Source organism: Rhinolophus ferrumequinum, chromosome 22, assembly GCF_004115265.2.
Source record: "Rhinolophus ferrumequinum isolate MPI-CBG mRhiFer1 chromosome 22, mRhiFer1_v1.p, whole genome shotgun sequence".
Lineage (NCBI taxonomy): Eukaryota > Metazoa > Chordata > Mammalia > Chiroptera > Rhinolophidae > Rhinolophus > Rhinolophus ferrumequinum.
In genome coordinates this window covers 17,536,358-17,558,894 of record NC_046305.1, presented here as the reverse complement: position 1 = coordinate 17,558,894, position 22,537 = coordinate 17,536,358, and the positions used below count along the sequence as shown (strand labels likewise).

Sequence of the window (22,537 nt, the reverse complement as noted above, 5' to 3'; positions counted from 1 at the left end):
ACAAAAATACATAAGGAGAAATTAATGTTGGGTATATCTACTCGTCACAAGACAGCTGATCCTCAATAACCAATAGGAGTGTAGAGGGTTGAATGGTGGCCCTCCAATAGTTTAATCCATGCTCTAACAACCCCTCACGACCTGTGAATATAACCTTAATTGGAAAAGGGGTTTTTGCAAATGTAATTAAGTTCAGATCATCATGGATAATCTTGGTGAGTTATAAATCCAATGATAAATACCCTTAAAAGACACAAATGTCCTAATAAGAAGACACATGCAGAGAAAACCATATGAAGTCTGAGAAGGGAGTTATACAGCTACAAGCCAGGGAAAGCCTGGATCTACCAGAAGCTGGAAAAAGCAAGGAAGAGTTCTCCCACAGAGGCTTTGGAGGGAGTGTGGCCCTGAGGACACTTTGATTTCGATTTCTACCCTCCAGAACTGTGAAAGAATACTTTCTGTTGCTTTAGGCCACCATGTTTGTGGCAATTTGTTACACTGGTGCCAGGAAACAAATATGAGAAGTAAATCTATAAATGTTACATTTAATAACATGCAGTTCCCTTCTTCAGCCATGATGGATTGATGTCCACAAAGCTATCGCTTGGACTGGTTTGGCCATGATGGTGTGACCCAACCTAAAAATCACAAGTAAATCATATGCAGAGATTCTAAAACAATGATCAAGCCCTAACGTCAACAACTAAATTAGGTTAATGTGGAAAAACACAGATGCTTTTTTCCGTTATTTGTGGGTTTAAATGTGATTTTGACCTTGAGAAAATACAGGGGGATGAAATTAATTTAGACACATTACTCCTATCCTTTGTAAAGTCCAGCTCATTTCAAATTTTCCTTCCTTCTCTCTTCCTTTTCTCCTTCCCTCATTGCCCCCTTCTCTCCTTTTCTCCTTCAAACTTCTTTCCTTTTATTGTTAAGTAAATGAACCTATTGTTCTGGCTTCTAGTCATAAAGCATTTAAAAGAGCACTGAGCTAGATTTATGTCCAATATATGGCAACATAATATAAAATAACATAACTTATGGCACAATTACTCTATTATTCCCCATAAAATTTAGTAAGATAAAGAAAAAAAAAATTACAGGTATAAACTCTGAATTGTCCTATATTCCTTGCTTGCTTCTCAAAAGATACAAAGCTTCCTTCACCCCCTAAATTCACAATCTGTTTATCTTGCACACTTGAATATGAAGACTCTGGCTTATTTTCATGACCACATCAAAGACAAATCTTATTAGAATTCTCATTGAGTGGACCCTAATGGTAAACTAAATTTGCATGGCATGTATCTAAGTTATTAAATGGTTAACAACAACAACAACAAAAAGACAAAATGAAACACAGAGCTGCTTTTATTAAACCAATTTACAAGAATCCTATTTAAAATCATGAGGCTCTTTATATCTGAACTATTAATTAGGGTGTGTGCTTACTAATCTAAAACAAAACAAAACAAAACAAAACAAATTCCAGTACCACTGATATTGATGTCATCAACTTTCAAGGCCAGTTACAATGTAGATACAATAGAGTGGTTGCCTATATCAAAAGCTCCGATATCTATCGTTCTATATTTCCCTGACAAAATCTGACATTTAACTATACATACGAAATGCTTATATCAATAACTGAAATAAAGTTAATGGTTCTAATATTTTGCCCAGCACTTATACTCTTTCATTACAAATGTCACCTTATATTTCAGCCTTAAATATAGGAAATTATTTCCTCTTTAATCACCTTAATAAGCTCATATATCCCATTATTACATTGGATTTTCTCTCCTCCTACCAAAAGACTTTATGTAGATTTCTTACCAATTTTTAAACCTTATTATGTTGTATCTAAAATAAGGAACCTACTTTAACATCAATAGTATAATATTTGTATCAGTTTAATCATTTTATTTGAGTAATTTTTAGATCTATATACAAATGGATATTTTTATAATGACAATCATAACAACAATCATAAGTTTAGAAAAATCACTTTCAATATTCCAAGTGATTCTGCAAAGTCCATTTTGACTTTGAAATTTCTGAAGTTCATTTTTTGGAGAAAAAAATGTATTCTATATAATATATTGCAATTTTCTTTATATTTAATCTCTGAAAAGACAATGTACTATTTTAGAGTCATAAGTTTCATGCTATATGAAACTAATAATAAAAGGAGATACATAGCGGGGGGTGTCAAAAATGTATACGCATGACTTGTATTCATCTTTTGTGATCAGCATATATTGAGTATTTCAATTTTAATACAGTTTTTTCCTTTCTTAAAATTTGTATACATTTTTTTGGCACCCTCTGTACATATCAGGAAGAGAGGTGGGTTGTTAACAGAAAAGATTCGAGTATGTTTAAATGCTGATGGCTAGGAGTCATTAATGAAGATGTTACTGGAGAGTGGAGAGATGACATACAAGGTAGAATCACATCCTTGGGAAGGTTAAGGGGTGTGCAGTGGAAAGGAGATATAAAAATACATAGAAACGTCTATATTGGGGCAAGAGGGAAGGAAGGAAATAATGGCTGTGGAAGGAGTTTCATCGTTAGGCAGGGAAGTTAAGAAAGCGCTCATCTGAGGACATTAAACTTTTATAGAAATTAGGAGTCAACGCTATGTTTTGAGGGAAAGAGGATGGAGGTAGCAGAGCCAGGGGCACAGGTAGAATAAAAGTGAAGAAATGAGAAAAAGTTCTAAATAGGCAATATAGAAAGATTGATGGGCTGTACTGTGGCCTCACCCAAGTAAGACCATGACTGTCATTGTTCCCTCCACCTGGAACACCTCAAACTTTCTTCAGATGCACCTCAAATGTTATCTTTTTTGACCTCCACCATCATAGTTTCAGTATGAAGGACTTGGTACATTCTACTAATGCAGCAATTTTCAAGGTATGTTGTCTGCGTTTATTTATATACACATTACTTCCACTGTCTGTGAACTCCGCGGGGACTAGAGCACTGTGTGTGTGTGTGTGTGTGTGTGTGTGTGTGTGTGTGTGTGTGTGTGTGTTTTGTTTTAATCATTTGGCTCTAATTGCCTTATAAGTGCTGGCCAAAATGTATGTAGGACATTTTTTTGTGGGTGAATGAATGAAATGCTGTAAGAGAGATATGCACATATGGGGGAGAGAGAAGCACATCTGTGAAAATGCACAGCTGGAAATGTCTATAGGTTTCAAGCTACAAGTGGTAAAATACCCCTCCACACACACACAATTTTCTGTTCCCCATGTCCGCTTACAAATGTAGTCCATCTCCTTCTTCCCTGGACAGTTGATAGAACTGTCTGAATTTTTTTTTTTTTAACTTCCACTCATCCCTCATATCACTACCGTATAATTTCTGCCCTGAAACCCTATGGCAACTGCTCTTGTCCAGTTCACGAAAGACTTCCTTCTTAAATATCTTCGATTGGTTTTCATAACCCTGCACACTTCCTTGGTTTCATCCTTTTCCACTGATACCGTTCTTGAATCTTCAAGATACTATTCTATGGTCTCTTCTCTTCTCACAGTACATATTCCCCATGCATGGTTTTCATTAACTTTTACCTACTAACTCCCGTATCTCATCCTAATTTCTTCCAGACCTTCACATACATTGCATGATTCTTGTCCTGCTCGGACTCTGAACTTTACCGTGGGTCATGGAGAACAATTTAAATGTTTCTTTAAGCAGGGGAGTAATTGAATCATATCTGTGTTTTAAGAAATATTACCCATCGTAATGTAGATACTAGGTTCAAGGGATAAGAAGTTGGGGTCAAGAGGACTCAGTGAGATACCTACAAGGTATGCAAAGCAATGTGGTAGATAAAGGATTGTGACATAAATATTCTAGTCCTTACCTTGAACGGAGGACTAGAATCACTTGGCCTTGCAGAAAAGTCAAAGGAGACGATGAGATCGACTCCCCTCTGCGGTCTCAGGATCAAGGGGTAAGGTAGGTTAAATGTGAGGCCACTGTCCACTACGTGAATCTTTTTACTTTTGACATCCAGAGGCTCATAGATTCGCTCAAATTCGTCAGGATCTTTAAAAAGGAAGAAAGAGAGAGAGAGAGAGAGAGAGAGAGAGAGAGAGAGAGAGAGAGAGAGAGAGAGAATGAATTAAACAACCATTTAACATGATTTAGACTATAAACATATTTGTTAGTAAATCTGTGAGATAGAATTCCATGTGGGTAGGCCCTCAGGCTTTGGAGACAAAGAGAGCTGGGCATGAGTCCAAACTTCAGCAACCGTAAATTCATTATTGTCTTTAACTCTTAGTTTGTTCATCTGTAATACCGGGGTAAAAGAATCAAGCAAATAAAGTTGCTGCAAGGATTAAGTAACACAATGCATGGGAAGTACTTAGTCCAGCCCTGGTATTAACTCTAAGCTATGCAGAAAGATCCCTTTATAGGTCTTTACTGGTTTAAAAACATTTCCTCATACGTTATCTGGTTTCAGTCTGATAACAGACACGTAAGGTCAGGGATATTTACAAATGGAGGATGAAATTCATGAAATTCAGCTCTAAAGTGACACAACTGGGCAGTGGCAGAGTCTGAATGGGTCCCACACTGCGTCTCTCTAGGTGATGGGAGTCCAAAAATATAATCTAGCCAACGCATTCAACAAACATGGACCGTCTACGACTGTTCAGGCATCCTTCTAGGTGCTGCACAAGGTTGATGCAAAGTCTTCTCTAACAGAGCTTATATTCTGAGTACATTTGATGACAAATTAGTCAATAAATATTAAAAGATAGTTTAGACAGTGATTAATGCATTGAAGAAAATAAGAGGGTACTGTAACAGGGAGTCACTTCAGTTGGATAGTCTGGAGCGACCTCTCTGAGGAGGAGACCATGAGCTGAGACCAGATTCGTACAACAGAATTGGCCATCTAAAGATTGGGGGACATTGTTTCCAGAGAGAGGGAAGAGCTAGAGCAAAAGCCCTAAGGCAGAAGAAGGCTTGGTATATCTGGGAACAGCAAGAAGCCCCATGTGGCCACAGCATAGAAGGAGAGAGGAATAAAGATGACAAGGCATCTAAAAGAAAGCAGGGCCTAGAAATCATTAGTTTTATGAAAAAGTAATATTCACAACAGGCTGCTCTTCCCATTTATACGTGGTAATCCTGATTCACTTCCCAGGAGAAAGAAATGTGATCACAACTGAATTCATTTGACCTGAAGGAAATGACATGCAATTGTTTTGTTCTGTCCCTTTGTCCTCACACTTGTTCCCACTTGCTCTGTTAGAAAGAAGGTGGGCAACATTCAAGTGGGAGATCTATTACAGTGGACTAGAGTGAAGGTGTTCGTATTAGACATGCATTATGATCTCTGAGCAAGCTTTTCAATTCCATTGGGAAGCACTTTCATAGAGAAAACAATGAAAACCAGAGGGTCGCCCATGTTTATAGAATCACCTGTAAAATGTTAATACCTATTATCAAAAAAAAAAAAAGTTCAGCACATAGATGGAAACCATTCATTGCATGTTAGTTTCCTCTGTCTATTTCTAAATAAGAATGACACTGACTATAATACTCTCATAGTCAATTTTATCATTGCATTTTAAGAGCTAGAGATAAAAAAGGAAGGCAAATCTTTACATTTCTACTGTCCAATTAAAACCACGATACTTATCATGACTAAAACTAAAATTAAAACACCTATTAGACAATTAGCCATGAAGTTTATTCAATGTGATTCGAAATGGTTCTAAATTAGACTTTGCTTTAGTTACTGAAGAAACCATTAATATCCTGTTTCCACAGTTAAGTCATGTGTTTTCTTTTCTCATATCTATTAAAATTTCTCATCTCTAAAATACTGAATAACAAATGAATGCTATAAATATATAGTAGTGATGTTTATGAATAAAGAGAGAAAGAGCTTACACTTGAGGTGATTTGTACTGCCCAGAATAGCTGAAGGAAAGAGGGAAGGTGTGAATAAATAATCTTAAATGAAAAACAAATATGCTAAAAAACACACATGCACACACAAAATGCTATGGGGGACTAGGTTTAGACAAGAATAAGATCATATAACTGAATGAAAAACAGGCCAAGTTAGAAAAAAAACAAACAAGTCCAAGCAAAAAGTTCAAGGTGTATGCCTAGCCAATGAGAGATATGAGAAATCATTCTTTCAATAATTATCTTCAGGTTAGTTCTCTTTTCTTATCAAGTATCTATGGATTATAGTGACAGTGTACTTTGCCAAAAGCCAAGCTTCTAAATTTCTATCACAGAATCTGGAACTTCAGAATAATAAAATTGAAAAATATATATATTATCAAACCCAGTTTTAATATTTATTCCCTTGAAATTTGTATTGTTTAAAAACTACATATGTGAACTTTTTAAAAGTGAAAAATTATGAGCCTTTTTTCTTATATTAGTTTTTACATGTTTTACTCTGAAGCTGAAAATTCATTATTTGGGTACTTTTATTTTTCATAAAAGCAGCTTCATTTACATTGAGCATCCATAATGTATTAGAAATTTCATTTATAAGATTTATAATCCTCTTAAGACTCTTACAAAGGAGGTATTATTACTGTCATTTCAAACGTAAGGAAACTGGGGTCCAGAGAGATCCAGTTTCACATAGATAGTAACTGTGAAGATTCTAACCTTTCCACAAAGTTTCAGCCCTGTGCACAGTGTGACAATGTTTCTAAAGAAAGTGGCACAACCATAAAACTAAAAGGGTTTAACATGGATAACTTAAAAAGCAATAACTATAATATACGAGGTTATCTACACATGCATCTGTCCACCATTAAAACCACATCAATACACATATGTATCTTATCAAAATTAAACAAAAAAAATTAAACACACATTAATGAAATAATGCAGTGATTTTCCCTAACACAAAAATGATCATCATTACGTAATAATGATAAAGTATAATAATAATTCACAAATTTTTATTTGGCTTCATAAACGTAGTGCTTTTAAAAATTTTGCTAAAGGATTAACCAAAAACAGACCATTTTTCTCATATTTTGTTTGATTTGTCCCTTCTCATGAAACTATAATCTCATTTACCCTCCTTTAAATCCAAGATTACATTTGAGAGAAAAGTCGTTATGTGGACCAATTCCCAGCTCTGGCATATAGCTAAACACCATGGTTCCAACTTTCCAGATAAACTGACAGGAAGTAGTGTTTCTTAATTGTGTTTCAAAGCACATAATTTTACAAGATATTAACAGATGTCCTATACACAAGAGTTCCATGATGAAATAGGTGTGAAACATTTAAGATTCTACATCAAATAGAGTTGAGACATATAAGATTCAACAGGCAAATATACTGTGTGTTCCCTATGCTTACTGTGCTTTGGACTAACAACACTTTCTAATGAAGATGCTACATGATCCTTAATAGGTATCACTATTATTTCCATCTTATAAGTGAACTTGAAAACAGTGAAGACCGTCACATCCTCAAGAACCTACAGTTCCATCAGCATCAGGGTTGCTGGTTTTGAGTTTTAACTCTACTTTTCTATCATTGTTAACTGAGGCTTATGCTAAGTAACTGCAAAAGATTGTCCAGTCAATAAATTGCGGAGCCAGGATTCCAACGTAAGCCAGTTTACTTTTAAACCACTATACTTGAGGCTCCTTGAAGTAGGACTTCTCCAACTCACTGGAGTATCCCATTACATTTTGAAGAGGGGGATGGAATTATTAGTGTTTTCAAATTGATTTGAACTTGAACCCGATTTATTGTACATCATCTACTGAAATATCATAGAGTTTGAAAATACCATTGTGAAAGAATATCTTCCCATAAGTTAAAGCAGGCATGGTTCTCAAACCTGTGAATGAGTTAATCTGATTTTTTTCATAGTTATGGAAACATGATATGTTTTATAGTTATGACCATTTCCTTAAAGCAGTTCCACTGTGCATGTTTGTGATGGTCATTTTATAAATACATCACACAGATTCAATTTACGATGCACAAATATTTGGATGTTTGTGTTTTGAACTCTGGCCTAAAAGGACTCATGTCTCAATTCCTTATTCCAGATGGTGTATGTCTCAGTAAATAGCATAAACACAAAAGTAAACAGGAAAGAAGTCATATAACCAATGGATAGCTTCTCCAAAATTAGTTTCTACAGGTACAGAACTATTCTGAAGTAAACAAATGAGGGGAATTTTGTCATCTTATTATTTCTCTTGTTTTCAAAAGATTGTCTGCAAGGTGTAGAAAGAGGCACAAAAATAGTGCACTCATTTTTTCTCATTTTAGGTTGAGAAGTTGTTTTAAAAGATGCTCATATTTTAATTGGTATAAATGACATCATCGTAAGGTAAACTGAAATTTAAGATTTTCCCAACATAATATCTACAATAGATAAAAATCTCAATTCTCTTTTTATATGGGAGCACAAAAATAAAAGAGAAATAATCTTAATTAATGTTATATTGAAATTATGGTATTTAAACTGTATAATAGGAGTTTCAATAAAGACTTTGTGAACCAATATGAACACAGTTTCTGATGAACATTTTAACTTTTCATTCCACACACATCATAATCCTAAAACTTGGAAATAACCAGAGGGAAATAAAAGAGTTTATCTTAGTAAGGGCATTATCTGAGAAAACACATCAATCCAGTAAATTCAGTCCAAAATGAAGTCATTTCTTTTTTTTTTTCTTTTAAGACCTTATTGGGGAAGGGGAACAGGACTTTATTGGGGAATAGTGTGTACTTCCAGGCCTTTTTTCCAAGTCAAGTTGATGTCCTTTCAATCTTAGTTGTGGAGGGTGCCGTTCAGCTCCAAGTCCAGTTGCTGTTGCTAGTTGCAGGGGGCGGAGCCCACCATCCCTTGCGGGAGTTGAACTGGCAACCTTGTGGTTGAGAGCCCACTCACCCATGTGGGAATCGAACTGGCAGCCTTCGGAGTTAGAAAGCTCCAACTGCCTGAGCCACGGGGGCCAGCCCCAAAATGAAGTCATTTTTAGCAATGTCGGTCTGTAAATAATTAACCTGAATAAACTTAACACTGACCAAACTGGATTTTTTTATTAAAATCCATATGCTATATACAGTTTTTTCAATTGGATAAATACAAAGTAAATGACATTGAATTTTAATGAGATACACACTAAAATGTAAAATGTAAAAATTCTTTCCAAAAATCATTAATTAAAAAAAATTTTAGATTAAAACATTTCAAAAATCTCAACAAATTTGAAATTCAGATTTAACTGGAAACGTATTTTATCTAGCAACCCTAACACTTTCAAATCTACATAAGATATTGAAAAATTCCAGGAAGTTGTTAAAATGTGAAGTGCAGAATGCATGCTGTGCAAACCACAGAAGGAGCTATGCTGAGTGATGTGATCAAAGTAAGAACGTAAAACAGATATAATAAAGTACACACAAAGGAAGCTTCCACTTTTACATCAGCAAGGCAATGACTAATAAAATTGAGGACTAGGAGTAAGTGCAGCAGAAGGGAAAGGTTTCTGAGCAATGTCAGGAGGACTATCTCAATTCTAGCTCAGCTGAGTAATTTTAGGCAAAGATGATAACTATCTTCTGTGATCTTCCTTTTCTAGAGAGTAATATAACTAAAGAGATTTTTTAGCTCTAAATGCTCTAGGAGACTAAGTTGTTTTTTAAAAGCCCATCATCATTCATCCATAAAGCCTATGTTTCTAAAGAAGACACTTTTAATTGGTATTGTAATGGAAATAAGTATAATCCTGTGCCACAATACAAGAAAAACAATGTCACTGAAGGTAAGGCCAAGTTTGTTGTTGTTAAATTTTGGATGAATTTAAAAATAGACGTTGACTTTGTCACAAATAGACTTTCATTTACTGTTCATATGGAAGGGTTTAGATTGAAGGTATATAACCAGACATAACCCCATATCCTAGCCTTTGATACCATAAACATAAGGCAAGGTATAGTGAGTTTCTACTCCTCTTGTTTAAATAACAGGGGTAACTTTTGCTTTTGCAATTTCCCTTAAGCTCAAGCAACACACAGAAGCAACACTAACAAAACAACTAAAATCTAAAGCCATGTCCTAATTTTCACACATGTTGTATAGGTATGATGCTTAAACAAAGAGTAGTAGAAAATCCATTTAAGTTTTTATAGTATCCTGACAATGTTCTTAGGCAGAAATGACTGAGAAATGGCATTTGGGCAGTTAAGGGAAAACGATGGTATGATAAAGTAGAAAAATTTACAATGACAGGATCATTACGAGAAAGATTATTTTGTCTTGATTAGTCACCAAGGTAACGTTAACTTTTAATTTGAAACATGCATGAACTGAAGAATATGGAAATTATTCTTTGGAATTTGGCTAAGTGACAAAACCTGAAAGTGAATGAGGTCTTACCAGTGGCCTTAAGAAAGTTAACTAATGTTTCTGAGAACTGGAAGGACAGATTCAATAGTCCGATGGATGCTGCAGACAGGTGAGCTCCTCTCCATTCCACCTCACGCCTAGTTTGCACACGTCACTGCCCTGCAGTAGAGGGTCAGGCTAAGGACTACAGTTACCAGATTCCCTTACAGCTCTGAGGCCAGCCGGAGACCTGTCCTTTGCCAAGGAGAAACACCCACGGGAGACTTGAAACAGGAAATGAGGCAGAGCTATGTCTCTGCTATTTCTACTGCCAAGCACAGTTGTGGGGGTGTTTGTGAGAGTGATTCTGAAGTGTTTTTGAAATCATTTCTGGAAGCTCATCCTCCAGCCTGCTCTTCCAAGACTTGGAACAATTTTGTAAACACCTAATTCAAACCCATTTCAGTAGGGTTCCTGTTTTCTGTGAGTGAAACTTGATGAATACAGAGAGCATCTAAGGTTCCACTCAATATTTCAATGAAAACTTTTTAGGCTGATATGACTGCCATTTCCTGTCTAATGTATTTTTTCCCCCAAAAGACAGTAACGTGAAGCCCTTACACATATTAAATTCATGTTTTTGTAGCTGAGTATAAATGAATAAGAATTAATAATAACTAAAACTCCTTCTCTCCAGAGAAGGACTGAAGAACTCCTGAATTAGCTTCCTTGGGTTATATTTTGTGTAGTTACCTGCCACCGCGGCATCCAATTCATCTTCATCCAGGGATTCCTGTGTGGTAAAGTCTCTAAAAGGAGACAGTGGATAGGATGTATTGAGATTCAAACCCAACATGAAGTTGTGCACCTTTCCAGCACGTCCTTCTCTGGTATTGAACAAAGTTGAATCACTCATCAAGGCCATTATCATACGATGCACCCAACTTTCTTGATTATCATTTTGATGTTCCCTTTCAGCATCTTCATTTTCAGTGCCTAAGGCAAAAGAAAAGATGATCGTACAGATTCCAAAATTTATTTAAAAAAGATCTTCTTTGGGCACTTGAATGTTCAAATTAGCAATGAAATTCTATGGCTTTTGACTTAAGAAATGTTTATCTGCGTAAATGAATATAGTAAATATTTCAATTAGTCATTTAGGTCCTTAAATTGTTCTTACTTTACCCTATACCTAAGGGTAGTCTAAAGGTTGTATTCTTGACAGTGTCACTTGGTGAATTCCTAGATTTCCAGGCAAACTTTTATTTTCCCCTTTCTCCCCTCCCTCAATCCTTTTCTTCCTTTCCCTGTCTACACACACATACAAACACTCACACAGTCACACAGGCAAAATCCACAGTATGCAATCCTATCCTCTTCATTTCTTAAGTTTCCTTCTCTATCCTGTTTAGTAAACTTCCAGAAAGTTTGCAAACTCAGAACAGACAACTGAAGGATTCAACATATATTTCCTGCTCAGTAAACACCCTAGGAACTGTCATTTCTTCCCTGCTTATAAAGTTTGGGGTTTAAAACACTATAATTTTGGGGCTGGCCTGGTGGCTCAGGTGGTTAGAGCTCCATCCACCTAACTCCGAAGGCTGCCAGTTCGATTCCCACATGGGCCAGTGCGTTCTCAAACACAAGGTTGCCGGTTCAACTCCTCAAGTCTGGCAAGGGATGGTGGGCACCGCCCCCTGCAACTAAGATTGAACACAACACCTTGAGCTGAGCTACAGCTGATCTCCCGGATGGCTCAGTTGGTTGGAGTGCATCCTCTCAACCACAAGGTTGCCGGTTCGACTCCTGCAAGGGATGGTAGGCTGTGCCCCCTGCAACTAGAAACGGCAACTGAACCTGATGCTGAGCTGCGCCCTCCACAACTAAGACTGAAAAGACAACAATTTGAAGCTGAACGGCACCCTCCACAACTAAGATTGAAAGGACAACAACTTGACTTGCAAAAAAAGCCTGGAAGTACACACTGTTCCCCAATAAAGTCCTGTTCCCCTTCCCCAATAAAATCTTAAAAACCAAAACAAAAAAAGCTCTATAATTTAAACACATACTTTAAAATGTTTTAAAATTTAGCAACTTTCCCAAAGAAGCAGCTTTAAATGACTTTTTCCTTGAAACCTATACACACATCACCACTACCCGGTTCAAATGACTTTTTCCTTAAAATCTATACACACATCACTACTACCCGGAATCTATGTTGTGTAGTTAGTTAGAGCATTGGCTCCACAATCAGATTGCCTGGATTCTAATCCTCTCTCCCCGATTACTAGTTAGTTAACCCTTCTCAGCCTTCATTTTCTCATCAGTAAACTTCATAGGGTTGTTGCAATGATTAACTGAGTTAGGGCATTCATGTGCATTTCTTAGGAAACTGCCTGGTCCATATTAAATTCTTAATAAACACTAGTTAGGAGCAGAAATACTCGTAGTTATCGTAGCAGCTGTAGAGTCATATTTTTGTTCATCACCAATATTATCCACTCATAATCCAAATCTGAGAACACTGTATGGGAGGGTGTGATCCCACCTGCCTAAATCACTTCCTGTTCAGATTTCTGGAAACTCTGTATATAAATATATATAAAACTTGTGTGTGTGTGTGTGTGTGTGTGTGTGTGTGTGTGTGTTGAGAGAAAGGAGACTCTATGTTCAAACTTCATAATTTCCAATAAATGTTAACTAAATACACATAATACCACATAAATATTCACAAAGATTACTTTAACTGAGTAAATCAGTGATCTTTCTTTCAGGAACAAATCCAAATGACTACATATTCACACACATACAAAAAAGACATATTCTTATCTACTCCCACACTTTTCTAATGCCACCTATGACAAAGAAAATCTTTCGCTAGAACAATTCAGGCTTTAAGGTTAATGATTTATGTCTCCAATTACACAGGATATGAATAAGATATTCAATTATTATCCAAATATTTGGAGCAGCTGCTCCATTACCCTCATCCTCCTCATCATCGCATTATTAAATAAACCCAAGTTATGTAACAGCAGAGGATCTCCTTTCTCTGTGATATAGTTGTAGTAGGTTGGTGCAAAAGTAATTGCGGTGTTGCAATTATTTCTAACCTTTTAAACTGCAATTACTTTGCACCAACCTAATAAATGGCATCATTTGTGGCACAAACACAGCAGTCAACAGATAAATGATATCCATTGCTTATTAGCTATAAAACTAATAGTAAATTTCTATTTTATAGCCTTTTTCAACTCAAAGCCCTTTGTATACATTTGCTAATTTGATGATTACAACAATTCTGTGAAAGTAGGTAAAATGATGCCAGTATAGATTTGAAGAAACTAAAGTTGAAAATGACTAAAGATCTTGCACAAAACCATATGACTCAAAATGGAGGTGCCTCAAGAGAATGAAAATATGAGTCATTGGGAGAAAATATTTGTAAAGACACATCTGATAAAGGACTGTTATCCTTTATCCTAAAATGTATCCTGTTATCCTAAAATGTAGAAAGAATTCTTAAAACTCAACAATAAGAAAACAAAGATCCCAATTAAAAAATGGGCAGAAGACCTTAACCGACATCTCACCAGAGAAAATATACAGATAGAAAGTAAGAATATGAAGAAATGCTCCATATCATATGTCATTAGGGAAATGCAAATTAAAACAACAATGAGATAACACCACACACCTATTAAAAATGCCCAAATCTAAAACACTGACAACACCAAATTCTGGTGAGGATGTTGAGAAGCAGAAACACTCATACATTGCTGGTGGGAATGCAAAATGGTACAGCCACTTTGGAAAAGAGTTTGAAAGTTTCTTACAAAACTAAACTATACTCTTATCATATGATCCAACAACTATACTTCTTGGTTTTTACCCAAAGAAGTTGAAAACTTATATGCACACAAAAATCTGAACATGCATGTTTATAGCAACTTTATTCATAAATGCCAAAACTTGGAAGCAACCAAGTTTTTTGTCCATTCAGTAGGTAAATGGACAAATAAATTATGATAAATCCAGACAATGTAATATTATTCAGTACAAAAAAAAAAAGCTATCAAGCCACAAAAAGACACGAAGAAACCTTAAGTGCATGTTATTAAATGAAAGAAGTCAATCTGAAACGGTTGCATACTGTATGGTGCCAACTATGTGACTGTGAAAGGATCAGTGGTTGCCAGGGGTTGGGGGGTGGAGGGCAAGGGATGAATAGATTCTTAGGTAATAGACTCTTAGGGAATAGAGGACTTTTGGGGAAGTGAAACTACTCTATATGGATACTGTAATGGTGGATACATGTCATACATTAGTGAAAATGTATAGGATATACAATACCAAGAGTAAACCCTAATGTTTGCACTTTGGGTAATAAAGATGTGTAAACATAGAATCATTGATTATAACAAACGTACCACTCTGGGATACAATGTTGATAATGGGGGAGCTGTGTATATATGTGTGTGTGTGTGGCAGGGGGTGTGTGTGTGTGTGGCAGGGGGTGTGTGTGTGTGGCGGGGTGTGTGTGTGTGTGTGTGTGTGTGCAGAGGATATATGGGAACTCTCTGTACTTTTTGCTCAATTTTGCTGTGAATCTAAAACTACTCTAAAAAATAAAGTCTATTTAAAAGGAAAAAAAATGAGTATTAATAGCTAGTAAGAAATCCTTGAAAACATCCTAAATATCATTCTCCAATCTAGGCTGGTACTAAAACCAAAGCAGCCATATTCAAAGGGTCCTAGAACTTTTCAGCTTTTACGTAACCAGATAGTACTGCAGAGGTAATCAAATGTATTGATCCTCTGTAGCGATTTACTTAGTAAGTGCCAAACCATTATTACATCTATTCGATAGTCCCTAAATCAATACAGAAGTAATTCTAGGAATGCTAGCCATATGCGGTCTATACCCTTTGTATTGGCTAGCTCCCTTCATTAAAAAGAAATTCAAAATTCAAAAAAAAAAAAAAAAAAGACCTGAAGAATTAAATTTAAAAATATGAAGGAGCCAGAATTCAGGCTCAGTTCCTTCCAGGACAGTGTTTTTTCGGGGCACCTGCCTACTGACTTGGGTTACCACATGTAATTAGGAAAATTACTGGTTGGCTAAGGCAGCAGGATAATAGGCAAATAGGGACTAAAGCTCAGATTGGGCACCACCGGCCAAGCCTGGTGCCGGACTGAGAGCTTCATCTGCCCAAGGTACCCGTTTCAAATGTTTACAAGAAGCTGCACACTGACTAAGCTATGGGCCTACGGAACTGATTTCTCAGAGAAGGCACCTCTAATTTACAGACGCATCTGATGAGGCAGTCACAGCACTGCCATGAAAAGAGAATTTTACTTTTAGTGTGCATTCAGCATGAACAAAACAGTTTCTCCCAGTATATTACCATGGCGGTGGGATTCACTGGTTTTTGGACAAGAAAGTACTTGATATCTTCTAAAATTTCTATTCAAACTATAATAAAACGTGTTCATTCGGTTTAAAAATCTTCTCTTTGATTTTTGTGTGTTGGTTGTATTCTGTTTTTGTATTATGGGGAATGTTTGTATAAATGGTGGTGGCAAAACACTGTGTCTCAATGTAAAATCACTCCACTTTACCACATTTACAACAAATATACCTGATCCTTACCTTATCCCTGTCCCAGCTCCATCACTGACTATCCTGATCCACACCAAGCTGAAAGCTGTCTTGCCAAAATGTAAAGGAACTCATTTATACTACAAAGTAATACATGTAACAAAAAGTTCTCCATAATTTCACCCCTCTTCCTCACTGCTCCCTACCTAACAGAAGGAATACCGGCAATGGGACAAGGCTCAGGAACGGAGTGAGAGTATAATTTTTCACATGTTACTTAATAATAAAAGTTTTAAAGATAAAATTTCAATTTTTTAACATATGTAAAAATGCTCCCAGAGCACAGTTCCAGGCTGAAAGTCCAGTGCTCTAATCAGATTTAAAACAAAATTTGGTATTTCTATGATCTCAGTTTGTTCTCCATTTATTCAAGTGATATTATTTTTGAGGTATTAAAAAGAAAAAAAATAAGGGCTATTCATGTGTTGCATATTTGATTACACATACAGCACGGATTCTCTCTCTGAATTGAGAGATACAATTTTATTACTCAGTGCCGTAAGCAGAGATTCCCATTTCCATCTTGAATGAGAGAATCAGAGGGAACAGTCATAATCCTTTCCTAATGGACTTCTGCCACAGACGGTCCCAACTCTCTTACCTTTGGGTTCTTGTGATTCATCGTCGCTATCCGAGCTATCATTACTCACAATATGCTTTGCTGTAATATTTTCTGTGGAAAGAAAACAAAACAATTGAAGGACCTCAGGTGTCAAGACTCCCAATTAAGTTTACTATAAGGAAGTAATCTCCGTAAAACCAGAGTGAGAGCTACTAGATTGACTAATGTAAGTTTAGATCAATTTAGTAAATCTCAACTTACTGTATTTACTAGTAGTTTCAAATTTCTCATTGAAAAACAAAATGTCCTAGGACATGAAAATCTAGTTTAAAATTTAAAGGGACAATTTCTTCCCTTTCGTGATTTAAAGGGAAGAATTTTTGTTTATCTTAATCTGACAGAAAGAATAACTTGATTACAGGAAGCTCCTTGTGATACCAAAAAGGTAGTTTTTCGTTGATTAAATATGTTTAAGTGGTGTTTATAAAGGTAAATGTAGGATAAAACCAAAACGTACAAGGGGCTACAGAGCAGTTTCATCAAAATAAATGAAAGCTACTAATGTAAGGTATCTTCTAATTTTCAATAATACTGAAAATCGTCTGTTGAAATGTTCCTTTTTTGGTGTCAGAATTTTTTGCTTCCTCAGAACATATTAAGAGAGCAGTTATAAAAACTAAAATAGAAGCCATAAATCTTTAAAATAACGATAGGAGTAAAATCTAGCATAACAATTGGTCATCTTTTTTCAAGTAAAAAGTATCTTAATTATGGAATTCACAGATTATTCTTATAATCATCATTTATAGGAAAATCAAACTTCTTTTGTACACATATAAAATCATTTTCTGCAAATCCCTTTTTTCTTCTGGTAGTGAATAGATTTTATTTTTAATTTTAAGAAACTTACTCCAAAGTTTTCATTTTCAGTGATAGAAACATTTGGGTGCTTTAAACTCAGACAATAGAGGTATAAATTTTGGTTTCCCCATACTACTCTGTGTATGTTCATTATACCTACATAAATGTCATGTACATAAATGATCAAGATTATATGACGGAAGTTTTAATAAATGCTTGAGGCATCGATTGACTTTTTAAACTTTTAGTTTTAATTTTACTGGCATAATTACACACATGAAATTCAATAAAAGAAAACGTTCACAGGCTAATGTTATTCATTTCTTTTCATGACTCATACAGAAAGTAATTCTGTCCTATAGAGGAGGGGCATGTGAAAAAATGGTCCACTTCAGGTGTCATATGTGTTTCTGGACCTACATGTATTTTAGCAGGACAACTTTTCTTTTGTTAAGTATTTTTTGGGGTCATATTTGACACTCTCATTTAAGAAGATGGTTCACCAAAGTACTTACTTCATCAGGAAGTTTTTATGATATAAATAGCTACATATTCTGAATTTATCTATTTGCCGTCACTATGGTATAATATAGCATCATCTTTTCAAAAGCTTAGATTGTTCACAATCAAAACTCCTTGAGAATGCAAAAAATTTCATTTCAAATTATCTGATTATGGTCCAATTTACCCTCCAATCTTTCTTCAGAAGGGAGGGGAAAGAAAACTCCAAACCACCTTTGAACACGCCTTTAAAAGGAAGGCTTTAGTTGGCCAACGGATGAAAGAATCACCAGGAGTCTTCAGATTCCCCTCAGTCACCTCTCTGGTCTCATTTCTGGAAACCTTTCCCTAATCCGAGATAACACACATCCTGCTGACCTGGGTTCTCAAGTTCACAGTATTCCTCCGAAGCTGCCAAATCATTGGCCTTAAAGGGGAGGTCTCACAACAAAGAATACTCTCAAGACTATTTAGTATAAACATTCTCCTTTTCCTAGGTCTTCAGACATTGTCTCACCCACCTTCAAATGTTATTTCAGTTCTATTTTCTTCCTGCCTTAGGAGGAAAAAATAACAAACCCTAGATTTCTCTGTATTATGCAACAGAGAAGGAGCCCAGAGAAGCGCGCCACATCACATGTGGTACTTTTATTCTTTTCTTTTTTTCTTTTTTCTGAAATCTTCACATAACTTAGAAAAGACTTAGTTATTTCCACAAAATCAGAGTCGAGAACATTATATCTGAATCATCATGCTCATTGAAATAAATTAAGTCAGAGTATTTCAGCAAATATAACTTTGCTTTGTAGTTACCCTTAAGACAATGTGGCTCTGTAGTTAAGAAGTGATGTACATATTAATTCCTAGGAAATATTTAGATTGATTCAACCAAATTATTGATAACTTTATGACAATTACAATTTTTAAGATGATTTAATTTTCTATGTATATACACGTTAATGAAATTTGTCAATGTTGCATAATTATTATGAATATAAGCATGTTTTCACAATACCTAGTTCTTCCTCCATTGTAGAACCTTTATTCTGTGAGCTGGAAACTCCCAAGACTCTGTTGAACAATATAGAAAAGGCACTGCCCCAGACACCTAAAATAAAGCAAAACCAGAGAATAACTTAGAATGCACCAAGCTTTAAAACAGTCAGACAAACTAATGGTAGATTTTGTATCACTTACCCATTAAGAAATGCAAGGGGTTTTCTTCATACTTCTTCACAACTTTTCCCATAAAAAATTTGCTTCCAAATAAGTCAGGAGTCATGAAAGTACCATATTTAGCCATGCCGATCTCATATGGACTAAATTCAACCCAATCTGAAAACATTAAAAAAAATTCGATCCACTAATAGGAAAATACCACAGAGATGAGCACTGTTAAAGATCACTTCAGTAATGCCATAATTATTCTCATTCATTTATTTAAAAAAAATTTAGATTAACCACATGCCTATTATGTATATGGCATTGTAGAGAAGTTGGGGGAAAACAGCTTATAGATGAATAAGATGAGAACACAAAAGGATCCCTTCTAATATGCACAAATTAAATACCTTTTTGCATTTAAAAACTCAGGTATCTTTTATAAATGCATCTTAAAATTAAAGAATGGAAAACTGAAAACTGTTGACTCAGATTTAAAATCCAAGCTAAACTCATTCTGATAATGCAGGCAAACTATCAAAATGGAAGAATGTGTTTCTAACATTTACCTTTTTTTCATCTTGCCTCAACTTTGCTTGTTAACCATTCTTCTAATTTACAAGAGGACAAGGTCAAGTTTTCATGATGAACATCTTAAGAAATACATGGTAATAGGGTCAATAGTGTGTGCTTTCTAAGAGCAGAAGCTCTGGAGCCAGAACCCTGGGTCCAAATCCCATTCTGATGCTTACTGACTGTGCAACCTTGGGTAGATGACTTGTGTTCTCTGTGTCTTAGTTCCTTAATGTATAAAATGTGAATAAAATCAGTAGATAGTAGAATCCTTGTGAGGATCTAATGAATTAAGAAATGTAAAGAGCTTAGAAGAGGGCATGGCACATTTTAATCACTCAGCAAATGGTAGCTACTATTATGTTTCACGTATGTCCACGGCTATAATATGTCTAAGAATTATCTGAATCTTAATGTATCCCAAACAAATTCCAGGTTTCAGACTCCCACTTCCTATACTTGCTACAGTCTTCCCCTTCTTGGTAAATGGTACTGCTTTTCATATATTCGTATCACTATTCATGCTTTAGAATTACCCTTAATGGTTCTTTTTCCCTTATATTTCACACACGAGTATCAAGTTCTGTAGGCTCTATCATCAGATATGGTTAGAAACTGACTACTTATCCATGTGTACACCATGACCGTACTGGTATAAGCTACCATATTCTTTCCCTTGGATCTCCACAATAGCCTTCTAAAATGTCTCTTCTCTATTCCCCTAATATCTTTTTGATACCCAGTAGCGAGAATGAGTTTTTAGAAACAAGTCCCAGCACACTAATGCCAGCTGAAAGCTTTCAAATGGCTTCCCATTACACTGAAAATAAAGACACGGCTGACAAGGCTTCGTGATGGTCTAGCTCACACTCCCTGCCTGCCCACATGCCCTAACCAATCCCCCATCGCATTTTGTTCTGCTTAGTCCACTTCAGCCATATGAGCCTTCTTCATGTTCCTTGTAGAGGCCAAGCTCATTCCTACTGTGGTGCCTTCATGCTTGCTTTCCCTTCTGCAAGTATAAGGATCTTTCTTCTTAACCTTTAGTTCAAGGTCTTTGTTGACCATCCTCTACAAAGTCCCAACACCATCCAGTCTTCTGCCCTCCTTCATTTTTACTTTTTCCGGTTTTTCCCTTTCTGAAATTATAACATGTCTATATATCTTACCCAACAACCCCTAATCTAAATAACTCCAAAATCCACAAGATTTTTTTGGCTACTCATTTGGTGGTAAAACCTGACCTGAATTCATTTAGCAGAGAAACCAGTCTTAAAATGATGTGAGGTTTAATTTTTATTTATCCCACACAATCATAATATTGATACATTCTACTGAAGAAATCACTCTATTTGATTATAAGACTCCAGTGGGGATATTAGGTAATATACAATCTATGTATTTTTTTTTAACTTTAAAATCTAAAATATTTTGAATTCCAACATATCTGTCCCCTAAGTTTTGGAAAAGGAATTGTGGATGTATATTTATTGTTTCTTCAGTGGTATATCAGAACATTCAAATTTCATGAAGGACATAATGAAAACACATTTATCATACATTTTAGATCAAAGCCAGTGACACATATACCCTTCGTCTGAAAATGCTGTATTTTGTAGTGACTTACATGGAGTTAGTGAGACATGACTAACGATGAATTAGAGGCTGTTAGGAAAATTTCTATATCACTGTGAGTTATTTCCTATCTCTGAATTTCACACCCTATCTTGGGTACTGAGACATAATAAAATCCTTGTTCCTGCTTCTCTAGCGATCTTTTCTTTATGAATGCTGTGGCTTATGCACACAATAATTACAGACATTCTCAAGAGGTAAGATTTGCTGTCTAATCCTTATTGAAGAACTCACCATGGTAGTATTTGACTCTTCTTCCTTTGCTGTTGATTTGTAATTTCACACTTGAACCTCTCTCCTGCACTCCCACTACCTATTTCCAACTTCCTGTTGCCCTTTAGATGTGCTGTCATCACACCCCACTATACTTGCCTGGAAAGGAATTCATCACTTCTCCTCCCAGTCAAGCTACCTGTTTCTATAAACAACGGTTATCACAACCCAGAAAAACAAATAAATAAATAAAAAGTCTTTGAGCTGAAAGCATGCATAGCAAATCATCAGCATATTTCACCAGTAACCTTTAGGCTTTTTAAGTTTTTCTCCTCTTCTCTTTCCTTATCAGTATCTCCCTAGTTCCAGGACCTGATTACAAAAACACAGTGATATTACTGCTTCCAAATCCTTTTTGAATCACCAAAAACACTGCTTAAATAATTGCATTCCCCTAACTCAAAGCATTCACTATTTCCCATTATCATTATAATTGAATAAAAGCATTTCTGTCTGGAATTCAAATCTTTCTATAGCTCGGCACTAATGGTTTTCCCAAATATACCACCTATATATTCCCAAATATACTCGTCACCAGTTCATATCACGGCTAGTGTTTTTTTTTTTCACTATCTCCAAAGGATAACTTTGGCTTCCCTTCTGCACGTTTTCTCATACCGTTTTTACATAAAGATGTGACTTTTCACCTACACTTGACAGATATTTCTAAGTTCAACCTGAATCTATGTTCCATCACCCTCATGAAGTCTTTTGTATGACTATACCAAATATCTTTGATATCTTACACTTAAGTTAGTTTTACACACTAAAACAGACAGTAATACTCTACGTGCACAGCTCATTAATTTTTCATATTTTATTTTTGTCTTGTTAATAGGATGGTAACTTTCTTGAGGAAGAGTACGGTAGTTTTACTCCGTTAGTGTCTGTCAAAGAACTTAACGTGATGGTGAATCCATAAGTTGTGTTC

At 35.7% G+C, this 22,537-nt stretch overlaps 1 protein-coding gene across 1 annotated transcript in view; it reads right to left on the bottom strand.

Moving 5' to 3' along the window:
• The window catches only part of PLA2G4A (phospholipase A2 group IVA), a 139,368-nt gene that overhangs the window by 12,462 nt on the left and 104,369 nt on the right, over nt 1-22,537 (bottom strand). The window contains exons 11-15 of the mRNA XM_033091978.1: nt 19,162-19,299; nt 18,980-19,072; nt 16,642-16,713; nt 11,132-11,374; nt 3,884-4,068 (exon numbers count right to left, since the gene is read on the bottom strand). Of these exons, the coding sequence (XP_032947869.1) occupies nt 3,884-4,068; nt 11,132-11,374; nt 16,642-16,713; nt 18,980-19,072; nt 19,162-19,299 (731 nt within the window). The remainder of the gene's footprint in view (nt 1-3,883; nt 4,069-11,131; nt 11,375-16,641; nt 16,714-18,979; nt 19,073-19,161; nt 19,300-22,537) is intronic.